This window comes from Apteryx mantelli, chromosome Z, assembly GCF_036417845.1.
Source record: "Apteryx mantelli isolate bAptMan1 chromosome Z, bAptMan1.hap1, whole genome shotgun sequence".
NCBI classification, from domain to species: Eukaryota; Metazoa; Chordata; class Aves; order Apterygiformes; family Apterygidae; genus Apteryx; species Apteryx mantelli.
Window position 1 is genome coordinate 38,964,713 of NC_090020.1, and position 26,621 is coordinate 38,991,333.

General features: G+C 39.9%; 1 protein-coding gene across 2 annotated transcripts; it reads right to left on the minus strand.

Moving 5' to 3' along the window:
• Window positions 1-25,970, minus strand: LMNB1 (lamin B1). 2 transcript variants are annotated; one of them, XM_067315542.1, is made up of 11 exons: window positions 25,601-25,970; window positions 14,165-14,321; window positions 13,202-13,327; window positions 11,923-12,093; window positions 10,244-10,369; window positions 7,123-7,343; window positions 5,942-6,167; window positions 3,640-3,744; window positions 3,064-3,183; window positions 2,121-2,237; window positions 1-754 (listed from the first exon to the last, which is right to left on the minus strand). In XM_067315542.1, the coding sequence occupies exons 1-11, from the start codon at window positions 25,951-25,953 to the stop codon at window positions 713-715; spliced, it is 1,764 nt and encodes a 587-aa protein (XP_067171643.1). In that variant the 5' UTR covers window positions 25,954-25,970; the 3' UTR covers window positions 1-712. The 2 variants fall into 2 exon arrangements, with proteins under 2 accessions (XP_067171643.1, XP_067171644.1); XM_067315543.1 differs by lacking the exon at window positions 2,121-2,237.
• Window positions 25,971-26,621: the final 651 nt, after the last annotated feature.

Sequence of the window (26,621 nt, forward strand, 5' to 3'; positions counted from 1 at the left end):
CCATATTAAAACAGCCTTTTATTTGTTAATATCACATAAGAAAATTTAAGCTGGTTACACTATCTTAAAAACACAACTAACGCGTTTAACATGAGCCCCCTTCCTGAATAAGAAATCTAAGTAAAGAAGAAAGTACCAATAAAAACAAGTTTTGCTGTATCCTTCATCCTCTGAGTGCTTACATGATCAACTGGGCTACATTCTGTTCTTTTTTTGAACAAAGCTGTTCTTTTCTATAAAAAAATTTTGCAACCTTGATCGCATCGTAGAAAAAAAAAAAGTCTTCAGTACAAAAAAGTTCATAGTATCGAAAATGCCTTCCCCTGCCCCAACAGCACCTAAATATAAAGAGGTCAACAGCAGATGGCTAGTCTAAGTGGTGTAATCTAAAAAAACAAACCCCAAAACACAGTGGCACATTCCCCTTCTAACAAGGTTTAAAAAAAGACTGGCATAAAAATTTCATGTGTGGGGATGTCATTTTTCAAACAGTACATAGTTCAGTGTCAATAATTCACATCTTGCAAGAAAGTTACAGATATGGTTTCTTTTATAAAACTTCCTTTTCAGTGACAAAGGAAATTAAGGCCATCAGACTCGCAGCTTAAAAATTCACATAAAGGAAATACAAAAATATGTTGTGCTTCTGAGAAGGCTCTGTTCTGTAGGCAAGGATTACCATAATTTGAGGAAGTTGGCTGACTGGAGGAGTTTACATGATCGCACAGCTTCTGTTAGATGCCCTTGCGTCTCCCTGTTATGAATAGAAAGAGGGAGGGGGGGTTAGCAGCTCCAAATAACATACTGAACATTTTTAATATAGGCAGTCATATGCCTGGCATAGTCTTATCAAGAGCCAGCCTGCACCAAAGCTGTAATACAACCTGCAATCCCTAGTAAGTAAAGGAAAGTTAGATATCCTCTTCTGTGAGAGGTAATGGGAGATGGGTACCAGATAAACACAAGTTAAATAATTCTTATTGGAATCCCAAGCTAGAAATATCATTTAGTTCAGATAGTTGGTAAGTATTGTGAGGAACACATCCACAATGATTTTTTAAAATCAAAACAAACTCACTCTTGCTGTGACATTTTCTCAAGCAAAAATACTAAGACATGCCCATTAGTTGAACTACACAATCCCAGAAACCAGAAGAGTAGCTAGAAGCACTTCAGTACTTTTGCGTAACTGCAATAAAAATCTGACTATATTAAATTCCACAAAGTTACGACTCAGTTAAAGCCTCAAAAATTTGGCTAGCAAAACCAGTCATTTCCAAAGCAGCCCCAACTCCCTCCATTTTTTGCTTGTTTATATATGCACGCTTAATTAGTGGTCTATATTATTTTGCATAACTGACTTGTTAAGATATATACTAACTGAAATGTAGCAAAGTTTTAGCCAAAGTAAGAAACCTGAACTTTGCATTACAGGAGCTTCTTAATGTTTATTACTTTTAGTATCTTTTTAGAAATGCTAACTTCATAGTCAAAATCATAACGCAATGGGTAAAGCTCAAAATGCACACAACCAAATATGTTATGTTTCAGTATTTTCTCTTATGTTTCAAAACATTTTATGTTGTTATATCAAGTTCATATTTCCACTGTCTTTAGAGCTGCATTTCCTCAGCATGCCTGAGGCAATTTTTTCTGATAGTGTACTAACAGCATGAGATATGAGGTTTAAGTTCTCAAAGCAAGCGACTATAAATTTATGTGAATTGGCTTAAGCCAAATTTCACCACAAGCAATGGGCCCAGGGAAAACCTTACCTGAAAAACAGTATAAGAGAAAAATCTCACAACGTTTCAGCTTCAAACCCTTGTTTTAAGACAGTCCAATTCTCAGCCTCAAGGGAATATGTGAAGGAATATTTTTTTCTACTAATTTTAATAACAAAGCTTCATGCTTTCATTAAATTACTGGTTAAAAACAACCAAAATCCCAAAGAAATTAAAAAAACAAACAACAAAACACTAACAAGCAAACCGCAAAGGTGAACCCCATACACTGCCCAATTTGTTCAGTTTACAAGGACAGTACTTTCCCCAAATTCATTACTTATATATTTGGGTTTTCATCCTAGATAAAAATTAAAACAGCATTTAACACGACACCTGCTGGTGAAAAAGGTCTTCCTCCTCCACAGCTTCAACTGCTTCTTCTTCCTCGACTTCCTCCTCTTCACCTTCACGTAAAGTTGTTTTAAAGACAGTGCTTCTCTGAGCAACCTCCTACAACAGAGTTAAATTTAAGACCTGACTCCTCTAGTGATCTGGTATTCATCCCCTTACATTTTGAGAGAAGGGAGTTCTAACTGTTGGGAAAGCTACCCAAACAGATTTTGCCTATGTACAACCATACGTGAAAAGTAAAAGTATACAACTAGGATTCATAATGCTTTAGTTTTAAATCTCTTTTAATGATTAAAAGAAGTCCTTCTAACATGGACTTCTCAAACTTATCCAAAATAAATTTTGGATGTTATACATTTAAATATTTTGTATCAATTGCTAGATGTCATAGCAACTGATCTACCTGGCCAAAGTCAGAACTTCCACTTTACCAGAATTAATGCCTTTTTGTTAAAACCAAATTTCACTGTAACTTTCCCCATTCCCCACAAACACAAAGAGTTTAAGTGAAAACCAATTTCAGAGAGAGAAGAATCACCGAAAAGCATATAAACACCTTTAATCCTCAAAGCATACTTTAAGACACAGCCCAATTCATGGCATCGAGGGAATATCTGAACAAATCATCCTTCTACTACTTATAATCAATACAGCAGGAGAGGGAAAAATTCACAAGCTTCAAAATATTGCAGTTCTAAGTCACAGTTAAATTTTTGAAGACAGGATAGAGTATGCTGAGCTGGAAAGCAAAAAGAAAAAACCTTACTAAACAATGTAAGACTACTGTTCCTGGGAAGTCATCTTAACCATATTCAAAGCCCTGACAATGGTTCTGCCTTCACCTTCACTGGGGGAAGACACTGAGATGGCAACACAGTCAGCGAAAACAGATTTAAATGTATCTGAGATATCTGAGGTATTTTACCTCTCCCTGAGAATTTTTCAGTACAACTTTCACATCTTCACCAGTGCCCCAAGAATTCTGGTTCTTCCAGATGAGGTCAGTGGGAGGGCTAGCAGTTACTCCAGCATTTGCAGCCCAAATCTGGTAAGAGAAGTTACATGTAAATGTTACTTGCTAGTCTTATACAATGTATTTTCATGTTGTCTATTGAGTTAACACATTCCATTTAACTGAATGGTGAATTTTCTCCAGTTAGGAAAAAAACCGTAGTCTCTGCCTAGCCACTTCCAGTTAAAAAAACCCCACCACATTAAAACAGCCCCACATTTTTTAGTGCAAGCAGAAGAATTTTTGAATATCTATGGATCTATCTGCAGTCAAAACTATTGCTCCATACAGAAAGAAAGTTTCTGAAAAATGTTGCTCTGTCTACCAAGAAATTAGTCTTTCCAGCAACTGATAGAACTAACTTCAATACAAATATAAGAGCTTATTTTCAAAACACTTACATGAAAAGGACAAAACTAAAAACCACGTATCTTACTAACCTACATAAATTATTCTAAAGCCTGTTTCACACAAACAACTGAAACTTACTGTAACTGTCTGGCCTGCTTTTAGTACATATCTTGAGGTATATTTGTAAGTAGCAGAAGTGTCTCCTATTTTTCTGATCATCTCCCAACCTCCCATAGGTTGATCCTAATAAAAAGGAGGAAAAAAAGAATCAATTTCCACCAGCAGTCATCTTCTGTTACATTCATGAGGTATTTTTCATGTAAAACCATATGTGATATACAAAGCTTTCAGTAACAACATTTACTACCACTTCATCTTCAGCATGTAAATATCTATTGTTTTAGTTAAATTGGTCTTACCTTTCATTCCAAATTAAATTGGTTTTAACTAATGTTTATCATTTACATCAGAATTTTGTTATAGCTTGGTCCATCAGATATGCAGATATATATTGCAAATAGTCTTTATGTATATATATTTTCATACATAGCATTGCAAAGAGTCTTGATATATATTTTTACATATATATCTAGATAACTATATTTCTATATCTAGCTATCTTTTTTAGATACCCCTCCCCCCTCACGCCCCCCATTTTCCAAACATCAGATACGTTGCCTCTGGAATCTGAAAAAAGACAGTTAATATCTTAAATAAATTGTTATTTATCTTAATAAATGCTGACATTCCACTGGGCGTTGCAACAAAATATACCATACTTGCATTAAAAGATGAGTTTATGTATTTTATATCTGTATATATTGCTCTGTTAAACACTTTAAGTGTTCCTAGGCACAACCTACTACACTGCGCTACAGACAGTTGCTCAACTCTGGACACCTTCCCAAGCATTCTAACCAAGATCCACCAGGGCTGCTGACAGTAACAGAACTGCTGGTACGCTCACCATAGCTCGGAGACTGAAAGGGAATGAACCCCCTGTGGCACATGAAAGGGAAAACCACTGAAAAACTCAAAAGGGATAAACTGACAGGTCCTGACTCACTAGAAGTAGGCTTTAATTTGTGAGCCTTCAGCTACCTAAAAATTAGCTGTCTAGACCAGGACAGTTTGCCAAGGCTTCTTCCATTCAGTGAACAAAGACTCCTAGAGGACAAGTCTCACCCTGGATTAGGTGATTAAGACGCCTGTGATGATGTATCACCATCTGCAGGAGTTTGTCTCTCCTTTCATGAAAGGGAACATTTAGAACTAGACTAATTTTTGTCATTTAAAACATCAAGAGGAGCTCCCTTTTAGCAAAGCTGATGGATCTGTCTACATTAAACAAAGTTTATATGTCACTGAAAACAAAGAATGCAACTTATGTGTTTCTAAATACAGTTTTCTGCAGACAGCACAGGTCAAGACCAGAATTATTCAGACATTTTCTAGAACTGAGGCTGTAAGAATTTAGGTCTTACAATTCTGATGCCCTACTGAGAAAAATGCTCAGTTTCCTCTTCTCCCAGACAAAGATATTTAAGAAATTTTAGTGCTCAGTCTCCAGCCTCACCCTGTGATGATTTGTAGAACTGTCTGTATACAGCACAGAAATGTCGTGCAGAAACTACAAGTAACATCTTGAGGGGAAAAAATATTGAATGCAACAGCTAACATCCTTCTGAGGAAAAACAGGAAAAAGTTTTGACTACTACTCAAATGAAGTACCCTCTGACCAGCAAAAATACAGCCCACCCTTCCCCTGCTCAGTACAAACTCCAAGCTATCCAGGAGCAGTCTGTTCAAGGAGTTACCTAACAAAGGAACTAGATGTTACCTAGAAAGAAATAATCTAATTAGCCAGTAGAGAGGTGGCATGGGCTCTGAAGGCTCTTTCTTTTTTTTTTTTTTTAAAAAACAAAAAAACTATGGATGCAACTAAGGAAGAAGAAAAACTATGATTTAGAGAAGCTATATGCAAGTAGAAGGAACCTGGCAATTAAATTGTGACCTTTATTTTGCATCAAGTATGCATTCATTTCTGGCCTTTTTAAGGCAGAGACAAACTTCTGAAGAGGCTCCCACAGTAGTCTACATCTGCTTTCACTGTTTCCTATCACTGACAATGTTAACTGAAAAGTCAGATCACTTGCAAGGCACAACTCTGAAGAGTGGTTTAGTACTTTGTTGGGTGTGAAACCTAAACATTAAATTTTGCCATGAAAAGCACTGAAAGTCATCAGAAAGTAGTCAGCATCAACCCAAAAGGTTGTTTGAAAGTGCATTTTGGCACACACTAAGTCAAAACCTTAGTGCCACCACTTTTATAGAGCATGCTTTAGCAACAGGGTCAACATGAAGCCTCAAATGGTGCTGAGGATGCCTTCTACTTCCAATAAGCCCACTGTAGAGTCACATCATGTGTGCATTTTCAAACCTGTTCAGAGGTATTCTTCAAACGGATGAATTTCCCATCGACATCTATCTCTTCAATAGAGACATTTCCTGTGGCAGAAGCTGAGTGGGAGATGCTGACACTACTACTAGCTTCAGATTCTTCCACATCGATCCTCTTCCTCTTTCCTCTGGTTGTACGTACACTACGACTCGATGAAGCCCGTGAAACTGTCACTCGAGAAGCTGGACTTGGAGAAAGTTTCAGCCTAAATTGAAGAAAACAAAATGCATAGATTATACTTCTTCATTTTACAATTTTCTACCTTCATTTATCATCTATTTTGTTCTCTCTCTCCCTCTTCCCATAAGGGAAGCCTGGTATAACTGAGCTCTTTTAGCTAAAAGTACAGGAATATTGTAAATAAACATTGTATCAAAAAAATGAAGTTTTAGGCTTAAAAAAAGTTGAATTGCTGAGAAATGCTTTGGAAGCATGGAATAGTGATGGACTACTGTATTAAGATCATAAAAATATCCATATGCACTCATTAAAGATTGCATTCCTGGTCTAATGGAGCAAGTAAAGAACTGAACCGAAGGACTGAAGCCACTGTAGGAACCTTATGTAAAAAAAAATCAAATGGCACAGCAACTTTTGCAGTTTCACCTCACACTGAAGAGGAATCAGCAGACTAGTAGGACCTAGTTCAGAAACACTGAAACAGACTACTTAAAATGCTAGCTGTGACCTATAAAGCAAAAATCCTCAATATTGCTGAACCCTGGAGTCATATGTGAAAAATGCAGCTACCTCAGAAGCTGGGTAATCACAAAAGCGATTACTTTATTATTTTTATTCTATCCTTAAAGAAAATTAATTGACAACTAAATAACCCTGTAATTACTTCTGAAAAAGAGCATTAAAAGCAGTACCAAACAGATGCACAAATGACAATTCATTATGTCCCCAGGGCCAAATCTTATTGGAAAAAGTGATGTTTGTTCCCCCAGAGAGCTAGTGGTCTGACACTCAAGCAGGTTGCTTTCATGGAGACTTGGAAGCGTATGTCATATGAGGGGGAGAAAAGAACAGTGCCTCAGACACAGTAGCAAAGCACCTAATGAATGTGTTTTCCATTAAGAATTCCCTTTTAACAGAGAATTAGACAAGCGAGTGAAGCACACAACAATATCAACATCCATTGCTACATTCTTTCATACCTCTCTTCTTCACCCTCCAGCAACTTCCGGTATGCATTGATTTCCATATCCAGGGCCAGTTTAACATCCAGAAGTTGTTCATAGTCACTCAACTGCTGCTGCATCTGATCTCTTATCTCTGCCATTTCCCTCTCCTTATCAGACAGCATTTTGCGACAGTTTTCTCTTTCCTTAGCCAAGGTGTCCTCCAGCTCTTGCATTCTATCTTGCCATGCTCTAGACTAGAAAGCATTGAAAGACACATCAGTGCTGCAAAGACAAAAGTTCACTCACACCTCCAAGAATTCTGCTATGCAGACATCCTAGAATTCAAAAGTAAGATTAGGTTGAGCATCCCCCCACCACTTTCTGAATTCAACCCCACCCATCTTCAATTTCCTATTCTCCACCTCATCTTCTACAAACATAATGCCTTTTATCTCAATGAAACTTGCATCTGTCACATACTTGAGCAATTGTCCATACAATACTTTGACAGACAAGCTATCTGCTCCTTTTTCCCAGGTTCTGAAGAAACATTAGCACAACTGAAGTTACTCAGTCAAGAAAAATGGCTGTGTTTAAGACATGCTGGGTAGGATGTAGAAAGAAAACTCAGCTCAAAACTTCAGATCCTACAATAAATAATTTCTCTTTAGCTTTCAGATGTCTGTTGCTTGCTTCGGTCTGCTGCTGCAGATTCCAAATTCTCTTAGAAGATACTCTAAAGGAATAGGGGTGGCGTTATTCTCAGTGAATGACTGTCTGCCTATTATTAAAGTCTTCAAGCCTGGCTAAAAGTACAGTGGTAACTGGTCCACAATGAAAGCTAGTTTCTCACATACTTCAAAAATCACATCAGCCAGTATATATTGTACACAGAGAATGGAATGCTTATTAAAGATTACCCAAGTGATCTGACCTTTAAGGTTTACTTTCTCTGAGCATGTTTTCTTCTGCTTAGCAGTTTCTTGTGGTATTTTAATTAAAGGATAGACACAGGAACCAATGCCCCACCCAGAATCATCTTGCCTGGTTAAGTGACCAAGTTTGCTAGGCAGGTACCCCATTCAGGAAGTCACCACAGTCTAGACAGTGAAAATGGGCAGCTTTAAAAGACTGAGGTAGAGTACCAGCATAACCAGTTGTCAATCTTCAAGTCAGGTAAGGAGTTTAAGAAAAGAAATTCTAAGTGTCACATGGAAGATCCCACTGGAAGCTACTATAGAGTTTAGTGTTGGTAACTCAAACCAGACCAGCATCAGAGAGAAGAGAGTTGCCTTCTTCCAAGAGGACAAAGTTAGTTAAAGTTAGTGCTAGTAAACAGAAAATAGTCTCTAATTTCTTGGTATTTTGGTAAGCCAACATCACTCATGCTACAAAAGAGCATAGCAGCAAAGTGGACTTTTTTGGTAGACAACTGGTGTCCAACTGGTAGAGTTTGATTTTGATAGCCCTGAATTACATGACCAATACCTCTGCAGACTCAGAACCAAGTTCTCTGAACCTTGCTCTCACTCCCAAGGTGGCAACAGAACACAGATATCTAACTAACATAAGAGAAAATGTCAGAAATCCATGTCAACTGAAACACCAAATAAAGATGGTGATAATGTGAAGACAGAAGAGCTAAGCAGACAAGAGTCTCAGTCCAGTTCTTGTGCAACCTCATGCACATTCATTACATCATCTGATGTCCTCCAGAGATTAAACTGCCTATGTAACAAGAAAATTGGAAAGGCTCATTAGTGTTTGCAAAGATTTGGGGGGAATTAGTAAATAATGCCCCCTGCATGTACTCTTCACTTGAAATATACAGAACTTGGAAATCCTGCAGAAGTCTACCGTACAGTAGGAATTCAAAAAACATCACTAATTACAGAAATGATCAAAGCTAAGTATTATTAATAATTTACATTTTTCCAAGGGAGAAAAAAAAAAGTTTTGTTCCATTTTCACCTGATTAATAAGTTATAAAAAAACCCACTTCAGAACCAGACCTCAACACATCTCATTTTCATTTCAGATTTTCCAGTGCAGTGTGTGAGGCTACTCCCAGCAAATAAGCTAGTACTGAATGTGTAGCTTATCATGGGCTGTGTCACACTTTTATGTGTATGATCTATGTGCTCTGTGATCTGATTTCAAATATATCTAGCTTAAGACCCTGCTCTATAAACACTCAAGTATAATTATTTGATATATTTCTCAGTCTTGTATTTCACCCTAATCCTGGCAAGTTTACCACATTTTTTAAAGTTCTAGATGCAAACCAGATCTAGGGTGAAAGACAGTATGAAGGAAAGATACCAAATAGACAATGGGACAATGTATTCAGGCTCTCGCTTTGAATCTTGCTCTATGGAATTCCTATACTAGAGATTCAATTTACTATAGAACAGAACTAAACTGTTTAAAGTGTCGTGGACTCTTAATAGAGAACTTGCGCCTAATGTTGCCCCATCCATCTAGAAAATAAAGCAAAATTTTTGTTTGGTTTGTACAGAATCTAATGCACCGGGATCAGATCCTTATGTAGCTCTAAGATATGTTATTTTAATTTTTCCTGCAGTTTAAGATTTTCAAATGAAACAGCATTTCACCATTTCTTAATATGATTAAGACCTTACTAAGACGTCACACTGGCATGCACTTCCAACAAGTGAACTTGATGGGACAAAGCCTGAAGTCCAGGCTACTGTCTACAAAGCACTTGAGGCTGACTCAAGACTAATACATGAAAAAGATCAGCTATAACTCAGAGGAGGACAGATTCCCCTCATATATTTAGAGTAACACTGGAATGAAAAGAGGTAGCAAAAACAGTTTCATTCCAAACTTTGTCCAATAACTGATCTCTGCTACTTTTAAAGTAAATATAGTGGATTTTTTTAGGCAGAAGCTAATTAACAGTACTGCCTTTCAGATACTTACAGTAGCAGGATATTGCACAAAATAGTTCAACTTTATCAAAAAGAAATATTAAGGAATTTGGAAGTTTACAGAACAGTAAGACAGAAGACAAATGCAAGCCATGAAAATGAATAAACTTACAAGTTACGGGAAAGAAAGTCTTTTATATTAAAAACAAACAAAAATAATTTTAATTAGCAAGACTGAAGATTCACAAATAGTTCGTTACCTCTCTCTGAAGGCTTGCAAGCTGGGAAGACAGATTTTCAATCCGCATGCGACTTTCTGTCAGTTCTTCTCTTACTGAGTTGGCTGTAGAAGTGCTCATCTCAGAGGACAGTCTAGCATTCTCAAGCTGCAGTAAATCACATTAAGACATCAGTTTCAAAGCATCTTTATTAAAAGAAAAATGAGTCACCAAACAAAACCAAGAGCAGCAAGCCACAAAGTTCCTCTCTGCAGCTGTAACACAATGAAACATCTCTCTTCTTAGGGGTTAAATATGGTAGCTCAATTACCATGCTGAACTGAGCTATCTGAAATCACAATCCTCTTGAGAATTTATTCTAGGATTAAAAACTTGTTAAGGTTTCCCTTGTAGGCATTACTTTAGTTGGATTGCTAAATTCAGTTTTCACATTGGCCAGTATTTAACTTTATATTGTCAAATACTACAGCACCGTTTTTTGAATATGCTTGAATAGTAGAAGCTAAACTGAAATTACCAATTCTCTAAAAAAAACCCAAAATAAACTAATGTTAGTTTTCAGCCCAATGTAAGCACATTGGCAATATGACTTAAAATTACAGTAACAGTGCCCTGAGTCACCACTTCTTCGTTCTATCACTACTTCAGATTCAATTTTATCCGTTAATGCAAACAAAAAGCGGGCATTCAGTTTTTTTTAACTAGGCACAACACTCCTGTTGAATGACATTACATCTACCTAGGCAGTGCTACAGACTAATTATTGAATTTAGTGCTTCAGATGAAATGAAATCTAAAAATTTAGATATAGAAGTACCCCTAAGAAAGGGAATGAAAAAGGCTTAATTATGAAAGGTTTTTTTTATATTAGTAAATACAAAAAGGCTAAACCAAAACCATTTTTGGCTAGACCTTACTTTCAGTCATTTACTTTCCCCTAGTTTTTCCAAGTCAGATTGAAGCCCCAAAGATAGGCAACTGCACACCATTAATACTATAATTTTTCACTGAAAACTATGCTAACAAATCCAGTTTGTATTAACTTTTATCTGTTGTAACACCCCACCTTGTCTCTAAAGATACCAACTGTGAGAAGTATAGCCACAGAAACCAGGTTCAGTTGAGACATCAGGATTCCTCTTTACAGAAATGCTGAATCACAGTAGAGGAAGGAAATTACAAAGTGTAACTGATTTCAGTTCAAATGTGTTTTCACTCTAGGGGAGTGAAAAGCAGAAATCATTGGGTGTGGTAAAGCTTCTGCATAACAATGTTGCATATAGGGTCAGAGAACTCAGGATGCTGTCTTCTCAGAAAGTGCTTTCATGAAGCAAGTTTTATACAAAATATGGGATACCTTATTATCATCAAGATTGCTTTTATGCAATAGATTTGTAATAAACAAATTAATTCTCCTTGAATTCACAGTAAGCCTAGTACTAATCACTTTTTCCACAGTCAGCTCACTTTTCCACAGTCACCACCCTAATTCAGTAGCTATATTGTTGTGCTTCCTGAGGTTTAACCCTGCTCCTCAAATGAAACCTGGAAATACAAGTTCATAATCAAAAGCATGGTAATTTTAAACCAAGCTCCAGAGTGAAATCCTCCGAAAGACAAATAATTACACCAGGTTATCCTTCCCTTAAATAAAGCAAGGGTAAAGTATGTCAGACAGCTGTATGAAAAGATGTTCTCACTTTGGCATGGTAAGTCTGTTCCAGTTCTTCTTTGTACAGTTTCACTTGTGCATCATGCTGCTCCCTTATTTCATGAAGTGCTTGGGCCAGTTTGTGTTCATACTCAATTTGACGCCCAGAATCAACCTCAACTAAGCGAGTTTCATGTTTTCTTCTCGTCTCGTTGATTTCCTAAGAAAAACAGAAAAATAACCTTCAGTAAGTATTAGGCAAAACAAATTTTAGAACACTATCAACCAAGAGTAATTTGTTTTCTTCAGCAAGCAATACAGCTTTTAGCTAGCTTTGCAGATAAGCATTAGAGTAGCTTACATTTGTCAGTGTTTCTACTGAAACGAATTAACAGTAGTGAAAGACTGAAGTTTCTCAGGGCCATTTCCCTAGTCCGATCTGCACAGTACTTTATTTTATAACAGGGAGTCATTGCAATAACAGCTAGGACATCATCAGCATGTGAAGTCGCATTGCCTTCTGACAGTTGTCTGCATTTTCAAAAAAATATAACTCATCATTATTAGATCTTAGAAATACCCCCCTTTCCTTATGGGTATCTTATGTATCTGTCATGCTAGCACAAAATGGAAGTACTGTAAAATCAAATGGTCATCTTCACTAGCCAGTGTTCTTCCCCCACTTACTTGTATGCTTGCCCTTAGTCACTGGAAAAAGTGATTCCAACAACATGATCAAAGCTAGAACAAAACTGGAGGAAATGAACACATGGTACAAAAGAAAGTACTTTTAGATATATTTGTTATTGCTCTAAGGCTCCTCCTGTAGTGCTATTAAGCACTACAGGGGTAAGAGAGGGTGACAAGAGAAAGTCCTAAAAAAAGAATTCAACAACTTCTGGTTCTATCATTAGAAAGTTATGAAACTTAAAAAAAACAAAAAAACAAAAAAAAACCAACACAGGTTCACAGCACCTGTTTTAGTGACATTCTCCACTTTATTTCTCATGAAGACACTTCTGGAAAAAAATTTTTTTTTAATTTACTTTTTCATTACTATGAAAAGAAATGTACATGGCACCATAGGGAGAATTTAACACAAAAGAACATGGTACATAATGCTCTAAAAAAACTCTAAGTTCACATGTTATTTTTCTACAACAGAAAGATGGAAACTTTCCAGCTAGAATGGAAGTAAACTCTGCTTTGAGTGGGAGTTTGGACCAGATGACATCCTGAAGTTCTTTCCAACAGAAATTATTCTAGAATGAACCCCAGTTGTTTTCTTCTCTTTAAAACTGTGAATTCTTGACACTGAATCACTTTACCTCCTCATACATATTTTTACGAAATTCCAAGTCCTCAATGAGGCTCTGACAACGATTTTCGAGATCCACCTTCAGTAAGGTTTCATCTGCAAGCTGTTTCTTGGCAGCAGCGAAAGAAACCTCAAGCTTTAAAAAAGAAAAAAAATAAAAAAGGATTCAGCACAGCAAAGGTTATGGAGCAGAACTCATATGATACAAGGATCTCAGTTCCCAACAGATAGTGGCTAACGGTGTGTGAAGCCTTAACTTGACAATTAAATGCAAAACTTAAGACACTGGTTTTTGTTTTTTGTTGTTTTTTGGGTTTTTTTTTTTTTACAGTTACTTATACAAGTGAATTCTATATATTGCACACTGATAACTATCATCTTAATGTCCTTTATGAATTTTCCTTAAAAATCTTCCGTTTTTCTACTTGGCAAATACCATTTTCTGGGTTTCAGACCTCTCCTACACTGGTCCTATTGCCTAATGCTGCTGAAGACCACAAATCAAATATTTCAAAGGGTTAACAAAACTAGCACAAGACTTTTTTCCTCCATGTTCTATTAGAAGTCCAGAAGATAGAGAAGTACAGGCAGAAGCAAAGGAGGGTACAGACAATCGCAAACTTAAAGCTGGGAGGCACTTTGGAATTTTTAATTCTGCTATTTAAAGTGCCACCCCTTGAAATTTCATAGAGTCCGCAATTTTTATAAGTGCTCTATTTCACCACTCACATCATTAATAAGCTAACTGAACAATATTGAACACAGGCAGACACCTAATGAGTACTGCCTCCAGTTCTGACAGTGAACCATAACTTATTTCTAGTATTGACGAGATAACTGATTTGCTTCCATTTTTTGGCTATAAAGTTGCATTTTATCAGAATGAATTGTAGCTCTTTTACTACGGATATACCATATATCTATAAAACGTCATTTGATGGCAAAAGCTTGACAGTGGACCATTTCTTCTCACCTGTGCAATTTGATCTCTTAAATCCTCAAGTTCTCCCTCCAGGCTCTTCTTATCACCAAGAGCTGTGGCCAGTGCAGCTTCTTTAGAATTGAGGGCTGCTTCAAACTCTCGAAGTTTGACTTGGGCTCCATTAAGATCAGATTCCTTTTTTGCATAACTGGAATAAACCAGGGAAAGTGGTTAGGAAAGTCTAGAAATGCCCCCAAATAGGCTGATGACTAGGAAAACAAGGTATATTCTGAATCTTAAAACTTGAGTCACCTAACAAAAATATTTTGTCTTGGCTTAATTTACTCCAATTCTAATAAACTACCTAGTTCTGCTTTCTCATTCTATATAGCAGCAGCTTAATACTTGCCTGCGCCGTAGCAACCCTAATCTAAAGGAAACATTTACAGTGTCAAAGGATTTTAATAGTAAGGCATACACAGAAAAGGGAACAGTGTGTTTGCAACTAAAGACACCTTTTATTGTCTCTTTAGTCACTGTAAAAGGCCCCATCTTCACCAGAACCTTAATAGGAGGAAGGAAGTTCCCTCATCAGAAGGCCTTTTCCATAGGGTAGAAACAAGTAAGTTTTCCACACTTCCTTTTATTCACGCAGGAACTTGTGTGGGCCGTCAGGGCCTCAAGTCATCCCTTTCCAGTTAACAGACCAACTTCTTAATGAAAATTATGTTCAGTATTTTTAAGCCAGTTCTCCATTAATAGAAGATGTAACCTACTGAACTGCTTTGCAACACCCTTCTAATTGTATGTAATAGCAAAGTTTTACAGATCACAGCAAAGAGATCCAAATCTTGTCTACACAACAGTCTGTGCCATCAATGCAACTGCACTGGTGCAGAGGTACAGGTGTCATTGTCTTCAAGAAGGTAGACAGTCAAGTTTTTCAAATCACTGCTCAAATTAGTTTTCATGTCTATACAAGTGGTTAAACAGTTTCCAGTGGGGTTGTTCCCTAAAAATGCTTATGCAAAGAAAACAAAAGAAAAAAGTAAAATACCTCCTCACAATCTCATGCTCTTCAGCTTAAATTAAATCACTCACAAATAACACTACAACAGGTCACTACCAAAAATAAGGGCAACATCTCAGGAAAAGTATACTCAGAAATCAAAATGACTGTTAAATCTTTAGATGTCACATGCAGCTGTGTGTAAGTATGTGTAACAAAAAACTCTCTTGTTTTTTAGCTGGTTCTTTTCTCTCTGGGATATCCACACATCCATATCTGGCTAGGACAGTAGCATATAAAAGTCTTAATGTTTATTATCAAATTAGGAACATTTTATATGAAGGGACACTTTCAGGCTCAATAGAACAACAGCTATCGGGTTTCTGTTCAGCTTTCATATTTCTCTTTGCAGAAACAAATAAAATCAGAATTCACAACACTAAACTCAGGAGACTAAAAAGTGAAAGAAAGATTCTTAAAAAACGAGATTCAAAGTGTTTTAAAGCATTAAAACATCCACTACTTTTTAAATCAAGATACTGCACTAACAAGAAACAATAGCAAAGCTTCTCAGCAAAATAAGACTAATATCAAATCAACACACAATTTTAAAAGGAGACTTTCAAATTTAATAGATGCTTTTTCAATATCACATATAGCAATATGTGATTAACATCAAACTCGAGAGAGAAGTGTGCGCACAAAGGCTTCCAAAAACCATGTCCAAAGAAAGTAAATTTTTGGACGATTTTGCATTACAGCCAGAAGATGGCAGGCTTTATGTAAGAGACAGCACTCACTGGCTAATCTCCAAACTCTCTCGAGTAATCCCACATCCACCAAGGCGGCACACTGCAAGAGCATAAGATATACACAGGCTATTGTACACTCTACCAATTTTTTGAAACAGCTGATGATCATTTCTGCTGTTCAGGCATATCTAGGAGAAAATGTAGTCCATCAACAGCATTTTACTTGCATTTCTTAGACCCCACAGCTCAGAACAGTTGGGTCCATAGATCAGACAAGAGCACAGGATTTCAGTTTTGGCCACATGGACTCCTACTTCCAACTCTCTCCGTTACTCACTGCAGGCCTACTGCCCTGTCCCTGCCCTTTTGGGCAGGCCTGCAAAGAACTCCAGTATGCAAGGAGGCTGGACGGCAGAGGAGGAAAAAGGGGAAAAGTGTCTCGCTATGGAATGTCTGCAACAAAAACAAAATCTATCCGCTCACATACTGGGAAGGATGACAGCCCACATCAGGCCTTCCTTGCTTGACCAGTGTCGAAGAACGCTTATCCAAAACATGTACTACATGTAGTACAACAATAGTCTGATTAAAACCCAATATGCTACCCAAAGCTCTAAATGAGGTACTACCAGTTACATCAACTCAAAGCATTTCCCTTACTTATGTTTGTAAGAAGGCTGGCTGTGAAGTCATCCTATAATTTAATTTGAATGAAGTCAAAGAATGGGGGGGGGTGTATTAAAATCAAGTGTTATTAGTGTTATGAGTTGTCTAATTAAAACTCATCTGAACACACTCTCAGAAAGAAACAGAAACTACAGCTCAACACCTCACACATTGAAAGACAGATGAAATCTCAGCAACTCAGTGTGTCATCCCAGCCCTAAAGGAATATGGGAAAGTGCAACAAGATCAGAAAAACTCTTTAAATTATGAAAACAAGCACCCAATGTATACTACATCCTCACACCTAGTAATTTCTACCAGGAAGAACTTCAGACTCTCAACAATAGCTAGCTTTTTTTCTCCACAGAAAGCCAAAGCTGGATTTCAAAAGAATCCTTCTTGTTGCAGTGTTCGGAAATTAGCTAAAACTCCTTCAAATAGTTTGGCCCTTGAGAGAAAGGGAAATAAAAGCAAAGAAATAATACTTGACTTTCACCTTCTTCAAAGAAGAAACTTGTTTTTCCTCTCTTTTGACTTTAAATCTGTAGTAAATATATGTATCTTCTTATCCATGGAACTGTAATTTATTTTTAAATAATGCAGAACTAGCACCTGACCCAACAAAACAGCCAGTTCCCCTTAATTTTCTCCCCACCTCAAGAAGAAATTACACTTCAGAAATTTAACCCACATCATTAAACTCAAATAGATGCGACAGACATGTAAAGAATCAATACTCAGACTCTGCCTTAACTGGTATCATCAGCACTTCTTTCACTAACAGAGTTGCACCCATGTATATCATAGGAAAAGCTCTGCACAGATTACAATAAAATAATAAAATTGATCTTTCCCCAATATACTCCAGCCACCCAAGCAACTTGACATTTGGCACTGCCTCTCTCAGAGTACATCTAACCCCCATGATTGCAGTTCACACACCTGACCAGTTTACCTTTAAACAAACTAATTTCTCATACCAGATTCAGTCCAGCTGAGACACAAGGTTCCAGACAGATTAATTTGCTCTCCATTCCCAAGATATATGCTGTAAAGCAGAATAAGTCAGCCCACACACAACTATAAGCTACTGTGGCTAAGTTGTGTCTGGTTACCTGCATTACCTCACTTAAAGCTAATTCAAAGTTCTCAGAATTGCAGATAGCTTGGGACAATCACCGTTTGGTGAGACTACCTGATCCACTTGGCTTGTAGATCAGTGAAATGGCCAAGCCACCAAGTAACTCCCTGAAAGAGGAAGGTTCCCTTTTCATGTACTTGCAATCATCCCTCCTCTTGCATCAACTCAGTCTGTTCACTTGTTCTTCTAGACTGAATTTCTTGCTAAACTAGCAAAAAAGCCACCCAGGAAAAAAAGATAACAATAATTTTCTACCAGTTTAATAAAATGAATTGGCCCCCTGGAGCCAGATAAGCCCCACACCCAATGCGAGAAAAGCAGCAAGACTGCTCCTTTCAGTGGGTAGCCAGATCTCAAGCTGCGCTTGGGTGTGGTTTCATAGTCCCGTGAAGCTGACAAGAGCAGGATGCCACCCTAAGGGAGGTCCTTTCCTATTCTCCCACACCCATCCCTCATTTGTGCCAGCACTTAAGAGTAAACCAGATCACAGAGCTGAGTGTTACCAACACTAACTGAACCCTCCTCAAAAAAACAGTGGTTTTCGACCACTTCATGGCACAGCTACAGAAATGCTGGTGACAGCAGCAGAACTAATTATAATGCAGACCACATTTACATCCCTACATAATTACATGGTACTGCACCTTACTGAGCTGTTTTTCCACTCTAATTGTAGAGAAATACCAAAACCAAAAAATGGACTCTGGTCATTGATTTTGTGGGCTAAACAAAGTATTAGATTCCTGTTCCCCCCCCCTCCCTTAAGGCAGAGGCAACAATAAAGCTTCTTTTTTTTTTTTTAAACAAGGGAGCAGTTCATGATAAGTGACATTGTTTGAAAGCATTCATGTTTTCGTATACACCTATAAAAGTAATTAGACAAGACTGCCTTTCCTCAAATAAATAGCATTTCAGATTATAACTTGGTTCCAGCTTCTCTCATCTTATCTATTTTAGTCAAATGAAGACAGTAACTGAAGTGTTTGAAGTGAACATTTACTGCTCACTGTGACTCTTCTCCAAGAGTCCAAATAAAGTGCAATCACTTCTCCAAGACAAAAAACAAAGGAAAACAATCTCCACAGATTCAAAACAAGGAACTGACTAGCCGCAGAAAAAACAAAAAACAAGAAACACTGTGGTTGTACACATTCCTTTACCAGAAGATACATTTATACAATGTATTAATACCCCCATCAAGTGTACCTTAAAACATGTTCTGCAAAATAAACAAACAATTCAAAGTACTTTAAAATGCCAATTAGGTTACAGGTCCAAAATACATCCACACCTCGAATTTTCTACAACAAACCCACGCTAGAAACAGTCCCTTTATTAAATGTCAATAGGTAACCATGAAATTTCTGCAGAACATATTTAATGAAGATTAAGTTAAACAAAATTCTATGGAAGGCAAAAGCAGATACTGAAGCTTTTCACAAGAACAGAAGAATAAGCTGTGTATAGATTCCTAAATAAATCTGAATCAAGGTGTGAACATTCAGCAGGAATCTGATCGAGTAACACACTCATAATTTCACTATATTCAACAGCAGTAGGTCTCAAACTCCCAACTTAACTAATTGAAATTTATCCTACAGCTTTCTCCAAACCTATTGCTCCAAGTTATCATTACAGGTCCACATATCTGAAAACAAACCTTTAACTTCCACCATCCTACCCTCCAGTGCATTGTTCCTTGCATTGATGCATCCAACAGGAAAGTCCCTACTGCATGGAAGACACATTCTTAGACCGTTCCAGTAATATTCTTACATTTCACTTGATTAAATTATTGTGCAAGAATTTAATTAATCCTCTCCTTCCTTCTCTGGGATGCTATCTAAAGGGCACACATCAAAACAGCAACCAAGTTCAGATTAAAACTCAGCAGTTCCCCAGCCATGAATCTTGACTTCACTCCCCAGGAGTGAAATATGCTTCGAAGAGTACTAAATCAGCTTCCCCAAACAGTACCTCTAGCATATTACAGTATACCACATGTGCACCACAGGAAACCCTGGAACAGCTGTTACAACTTTGCTTGCATTAAGACAACATGGTTCTTCTGAGCAGTTGCTCAGTGTACCAGCTGCACTGCACCAAACACTTGCCCAGTAATTGAAGCCATAGGCTGACATCAAGCCCATATTGATGTTTATTTTACTGCTCAATTCTACCTTGGAAATTCACTTCAGAATAAAGACAGAGAAGGAAGACTGATTTAAGCTACAAAGCAAAAAAGCTAGAGAAATCACTTCTGAAAGATTAAAAAAAAAAAAAAAAAAAGCATCGAACTAGTTACAGTACCTTGCCACAATTAATTGAATCATAAATTTTGCATTGCAACACATTTGGTTATAGTCAATGACAGTTATATCCTTTACCAATATCTTCAATGAACTATATAATGTGATACAAGTAACTTTGAAGAAAATTATCTCCTCTAAGAGGGCAGCAGATGTGCTTCAGCCTTGGACAACTGCCACAGTGAAATCTCAGCCTGCCACAAAGACAAATGTAAACAAGGAGTTTCCTAAATGAACTAGCGTAACACCAGCTGACGCTTCCTAAAGAGCGCAATCACCTCACATGACATAGAAACCAGAATAGGCAGACAAGTCCAACTGGAGGTCTTAATCTGTTGTACACCTAAACATATCCCCATAATGGCATTCATCAGATGAAATTCATCCTGAAACCTGATCTATAAGCAGACAGAGTAACATAATAGTAACAGTAAGCCTGACTTACTGAACAGTCCTCAGTCATTTTAATATGGCATTACTAGGTGACACAGTTGTGTCAAACTGCACAATGTAAACTGTCATTAGGTTAATCACTCAAATTACACATCAGAATTTTTCTTTTGGCTCTACAACTCTCCTTGGTTAGCAGCTAATGCACACAAAGGAAGCATGACACACTCCCTCCCATAAGAGGGAACCTAATCCTGCCTGTAGGATGCTGGAGTGATGGAGCAACTCAAAATTCTGCTCTTGCATCTGCTACTTACATTATCTTTATGTGTTCCATAATGTCATCATTTCCTTCACTACTTTGTCAGTATTGCCTGCTTAACTCTTTCCTCTAAGAACTTGAAGCTTGCAGCATTTTCAAGTCCCATCTAAGGCTGCACTGCTCTGTCACAGGAGGGACATTCTATCTAAAATCAGCAGCTGGGAGTTTGGTGCTGAACTGAGCTCATCACATGCTTTGAGATTCTAGCTGATGATCCAGCTATTTCCAGGGTAATAGTAAACTATCTAATTTCACCTTCATTATTCATGGGCAAGTCAAACAGCTAGAAATCCATTGCACAGACATTTTCTCTAAGTGACATTGAAGCTTAGATGTCCAGAATGCCTTTAGTCCTGCACTCACAGTTAGGTTTGCACCCAGGCCCCAATTCCTCACTTTGCCATCATCAGTTTGAATCTAATATTGCTCTTATTTAAAAAAAGACTATCTCCCATAGTAGCCTAGCTACCAACCATGACTACCCCTCCATAAATATGAAGCTGTTCCTCCTCTTGGGGCTCCCTGCCATTCTTCTGCACCCTCCCTCAGGCCAACAGTGCCTGTATGACAGCCTGGCAAACAGGATCACAGCTCATTTTCCAGTCACATCAGTTTCCCAATCCTGTTCACTGCACAGCCACACAAATATTTGTTTCAGCATAGAAAAGGGGTGGTATGGAAGCAAGAACAAGGATCCTGGATCTCCCAAGACTGTGTTTTTAGTTAGCAGCACCAGCTTAGGTTGTTGAGAACCACAGCTCAAGTTTTCTACAGGCCTCGCACACAGCAACATGGTAATCACAACTGGACATACTGCTCAAAGCAAGGAAACGCAGGAATTCTTCTAATAGCTATCACTGATAGGAAAGTACATAGTAAAGCCTCACCTAATCAGGATAAAAGAAAAAATAAACTGGAAATACTGTTAAATTGGCAAGTTCTCCCAATTCTTTCACAAACGAGGAAAAGAAATGGGATTTCCCTCTTCTCCACCTCTCAAGAGCTGACCAAGAATTCTATATGCCTTAACTCAAGGATACTTGAATTCCCCTCCCCCCCCAAGTATAATCTTGAGATGAGAAATTCATTTTGGCTTATCTCTCTCTTCCCTGTCACAAGCCTCCTTTTTTTTCTTTCACAGTCATGCATATCATCTCCCCAGCCATTCCTCAGAATAGAATTAGGAAGGTTGTTTTTTTTCCTCCACTTCACTTTTTTTCTTGTTCTTAAAGACTTCAACTATCAACTATCAAGAGAAGCCTATTTATTTACTCAGCTACAGCAGCACCCACTGCATGACAGGCACCCCCTAAAAGCACAGTATGCAAGGAGTTCATTACATATAGCAACATCAAGTATAAAAACAAGCCACAGCTCTTTGTGAGATACTATAAATGTGAACAGAACAAGGCTCTGACTTCTGTTCAAAAAACAAAATCATACCATACACGAGACTGAAGTTGGATAACAGAAAATACAACAAACAGGTGACTAGGCCTTAAAACTTAATTTGAGTAGGAGAGTAAGAACAGTCCTATAGAATTTTGAAGGTGACAAGAAGCTTGAGTTTGATCCACTAATTAGGTGGGAAGTCAAAGAACTAAAAGATGGATTAGAATAAAACAAATAGATAAAGCACTCCAGAAGAATTTTGTAACAACTAGAAGATGCAGAGTTGCACATGCATCCAGAGAAACAAGAATAACCACCTGCAAAAATATTTAAACAGCACAGGAAGGGCAGCTAGACCAGGATTCATTCTGGCCAACTTCAGCCACCTAATCAAGTATGCTCCTTCCACAGTCAGAGGACATCTCCAGAGAGCAATTTATCCTACCATTTCCCTCCATTGCTTCTAAAAGGAAACCAAATACCTAAAAACAACTAGTCTAACTCTTAGGGTGCAGCTAACAAGACACCTAAGTCAAGTGAACAGCTTGCAGGTTGCCAAAAGACACAGTCCTACTCAGTCCACTTCTCTGCCCTGCTGTCAGCCACACCCTACATGCCAGTTCTTGTACTTCTCTGTTCTCTGCTAAACAGAGAGAAAACTAGATCAGCAGGAAAAAGTGAGCAACTTTCCGTCATCTTAATGATCCAAGTCAGTTTACTGAATAACCAAGACAAAAGCCAAAAAATCAAAGCTAGGCAGGTGGTGAGCACATGTGGTCCCATTTTCTTCAGTGGCAGCACACTGCTAGATGGGCTCAGCTATCTTGTCCAACTGCAACCTTATATAACTAAGGAGAGATGAGATGAACCTCACTCCAGTGTCCAGGATGGGTATCTTGCAGAGAAGTGCAAGATTAGGTTTACTCTAAAAGAATCAGTAAACAAGCCAGAATATTCCCAATGTCTTGTGGAAAATAAATTAGCCAAATCTCAACTACTACAGTTACTCTGCCCAGTTTTTAAACTGGACACAGTTGTGTACAACACACTTCAGTTTTCTGAAAGCGCACGGAAACTCCTGTCATGAGGATGCAAACTTTCACCTCACATTGCAAAATGAGATCTTTAGAACTGCCACTACACCCATGTACACTTGTGCAAAGTGATTTAGAGTCTTCTTGTTTGTTTTTAATATGACTTAACAGCTGTAAGAGACAGCCACCAGACAGCGTTCTCCAAATCAGTCTGAAAGCTTTATTTTTAAGATTTTGGAAACAGAATTACAGATCAGCTCAGATATCCACAAGTATCAGCTCAGATATCCACCTACATCTTAAAAAAAAAAACAAAACAAAAAAAAAACACAGGAATGACTTTCTTAAGAAACTACATATCAGAATAAGGTCTGCCACCAAACAACAACAAATAACCACAGACAGACTTAAGTAGAATCTAGCAGTCTCAAATAGTACTAAGGGTAAGTGTTAAGGAGTTCTAGTCCTGAACTAGAAACTCCTTGTTGCTTTGTAGTGTACAAAGCTGATCTCTCTGACACAGGTATTGATAGACTGAGAATATTGAGTAACAGGACTTCAGTCATTGTAAGAGGCCACAGTTGCAGCACCAAAGCAATTTTACACTCATCAAGTTTTTGCCAAGTGTCACAGTACAGGAAACTATAAATGAGTGTGAAGAACTTCCATGTCCACATTATTAAAGCCCCAGTTAGAGTTGCAGAAAGGGAAGAGGCAGCTATGGCTTCCACTACAGATTGTCTCTTCTTCCCAAGTCCACATATCCCACATATTCTTCAGTCAGCTTCTGAGAAGTTAAAACCTTTCCCCTGAAGTCATTAGCAAAGAGATGGAAACTCCCGGCTTGACTTTCAAGCCAAGCCATTTTGGTACCCATCTGCAGCTTGCCTTCTCTGTCACTATCAATGATCTCTGATTTAAGAGTTTCATATGGCACCAAAGAGCAACCACAAGAACAACTAGACTCACTAATTAGAAGCTCATGGTTTTCATTTATTCTTTTTTAAACAAAGTTAAGAGCCCAAAAGATATCAGAGCTGTCTGCAGATACAGGAAGACATCAATATACTAGTTTACATATGAAACATCTTTTTCATTATCAAAATCAAGACTGAGACTGTATTTAACTGAAGGTCAAAATAAACAAATTATGCATGAGTAAACTAACAATGTTGCTCATCGTCCTTTACCTTCAACATCAATCCACAGACAAACTTTGTCATATTAAGAATGAAATTAGACCAACTTTGCCGTTCTGACTGGGCTTTCTGAAAGCAAAAAAAAAAAAAAAAAGGTAGATTCTCCTTTGATAACAGAAAACTACAGCAGCTACAGAAGTAAGATTTAAATTAAATAAATAAGTCAAGCCAGTTGTGCAAGGCACAAAAGCTAGTAGCATAAATTAGTTCTTTGTCAAGAGTGCAAACCCTGGGGTTGTGCCTTTGCTTGCAATTTTGAAGCCATCTGATCATGAATCTGCCTTCAATAGTATTTGAGCATCCAGAAAAAATAGAAATATTTATTTTTGTCTGTTTTTAATGAGCTCTCCTTATATATTCAAGTATTTTTATAATATGAGATAGCATCTTTTGGAGAAAAAAAAAAAACACATTTAAAAAGCAGAAAACCTAGACTGCAACATGACCAAAACCCTAGTTCACTTGTGGTCTGTCCATCCCCCTCAAAGCCACTGTGCAAACCGTGGACATTTTGCATTTTTCATCCTGAAGCACCTTAAACCTTACAGCCAGAATAGCAAGAAAGAATTCCAGGCACTCGCTCATAACACCATTTATTATTTAGTATACATCGGACCAGCAGCGGAGAAGGGGGGAGGGAGGAGGGCGAAGTCTTCCTGACTCAAAACCGGGAACCCTCAAACATTAATTATTTCAAGACGTATTCAGAGGAAGTTTCCAGGCAGCTTCCCTCATGGCTGCAGCTGAAGGTTTCACACCGCGATGCGCACACGGGGGAGAGGCGCCGTGCCTGTAGGGCCCCGGGGGGTGCCGGGGCGCCGGGGGACACCTGCCCGCGGCGGCAGGACAGGGCAGAGCAGGGCACGCCAGGGCAGAGCAAGGCAGCGCGGGCCGGGCGCTGCCGGGCGGGGCGGGCCCGCCGCGGGGGCCGGGCCACCGCCTCCCGCCGGGGCCGGCCGAGGCGGAGCGGAGCGGAGCGGGGCCGGCGCGCCAGCCCGCCCGCTCGCTCATTCATTCAAACGCGAAGCCCGGCGGCGGCACATGGCGGGAGCGCGCCGGGGCCGCGGCGGCAGGGGAGGAAGCGGCGGGGAGCAGCAGTGCCGGGCGCCCAGCCAGCGAGCCCCGGCGCACCCCGCCGCCCCGGGGCGAGGGACAAGCAGGTAGCGGGAGGAGGCAGATTTAAAAGGCGGGCGGAGGCGCCGGCCCCGGCCTGTCAGCCCCCCCCCCCCCAAACACACACAGACACACGCGCAGTCCCTCGGGCCCCGCTGACCTGCCCAGCAGCTGCTCGTGCTCGGCACGGATCTTGCCCAGCTCGATCTGCAGCTTGGCCCGCTCCCGCGCCGTGTCGTCCAGCGCCCGGCGGGCGTCGGCCAGCTCGGCCTCGTAGAGCGCCTTGAGGCCGGTGACCTCGCGGCCGCGCACCTCCTCGCGCTCGGTGACCTGGAGCTGCAGGGCGCTGTTCTCCGTCTCCAGGCTCCGCACCTTGTCGATGTAGACGGCCAGGCGGTCGTTGAGCTGCCGGAGCTCCTCCTTCTCCTGCAGCCGCGAGATGCGCGTGGGGCTCAGCGGCGTGGCGGGCGCGCTGCCCCGGGCCCGCGGCCCCAGCGGCGTGGCGGCCGCCATGGCGGGCGGCAAGGGGGGGAGCGGCGGGGGGGGGGGGGGGGGGGAAAGCCTTAAAAACCGCTAAAAGCCCCGGTGCACCCGAAGGCTGCCGTCGCTGTCCGCGCCTCCCTCAATCCGGGGCCCTGCAGCCAGCGCAACAGCAAGAAAAGCCTAAAATGAAAAAAAAAAAATCCAAAAACAACAACAAAAAAAACCCCACGGAACGGATGAATAAAAGCCCCGGCGACCCGGGTCGGCGGGCCGAGAGCGGCGACGATCCCGGAGCCAGGAAAAAAGGAGGGAAACCAATTAGGAGGCGCTCCGGCCGCTGCCGCTCCCGATTGGCTCGGCGGGCGCGGAGCAGGGATAAAGGCGGCCGGGCAGAGCCGCGGCCCCGAAAAAGCAGCCGGGATGGCGGGGCCGGAGCCACCGCGGGGAGGCCGCAGGGGACGGGGCGGATGAGGAGGGAGCCGGCCCCGCGCCGCCGCCGCCCGCGCAGCCACCAGCGCGGCACCGGCGGGCTCCGCACCGCGATCCAATATGGCCGGCGCCCGCCCAGCGCCGCCGGCCCGCGCCCCCGAGCCACCGCCCACGTGGCGGGCGCGCAGCCAATGGCGCGCCGAGGCGGGCCGGGCCCCGCTCTTCTCTGCGGACGGGAGACTAAATTCAAAACCCGCCGCCGCCGCCTG

Excerpts from the sequence above, each read along its gene's own strand:
- LMNB1 (XM_067315542.1), bottom strand. The coding sequence starts at position 25,953 with ATGGCGGCCGCCACGCCGCTGGGGCCGCGGGCCCGGGGCAGCGCGCCC. Across the intron at positions 13,328-14,164 it reads TAAGAGATCAAATTGCACAG|CTTGAGGTTTCTTTCGCTGC; the intron begins GTGAGAAGAAAT and ends TCTTTTTTAAAG. Across the intron at positions 6,168-7,122 it reads CTGGAGGGTGAAGAAGAGAG|GCTGAAACTTTCTCCAAGTC; the intron begins GTATGAAAGAAT and ends TCTTCAATTTAG.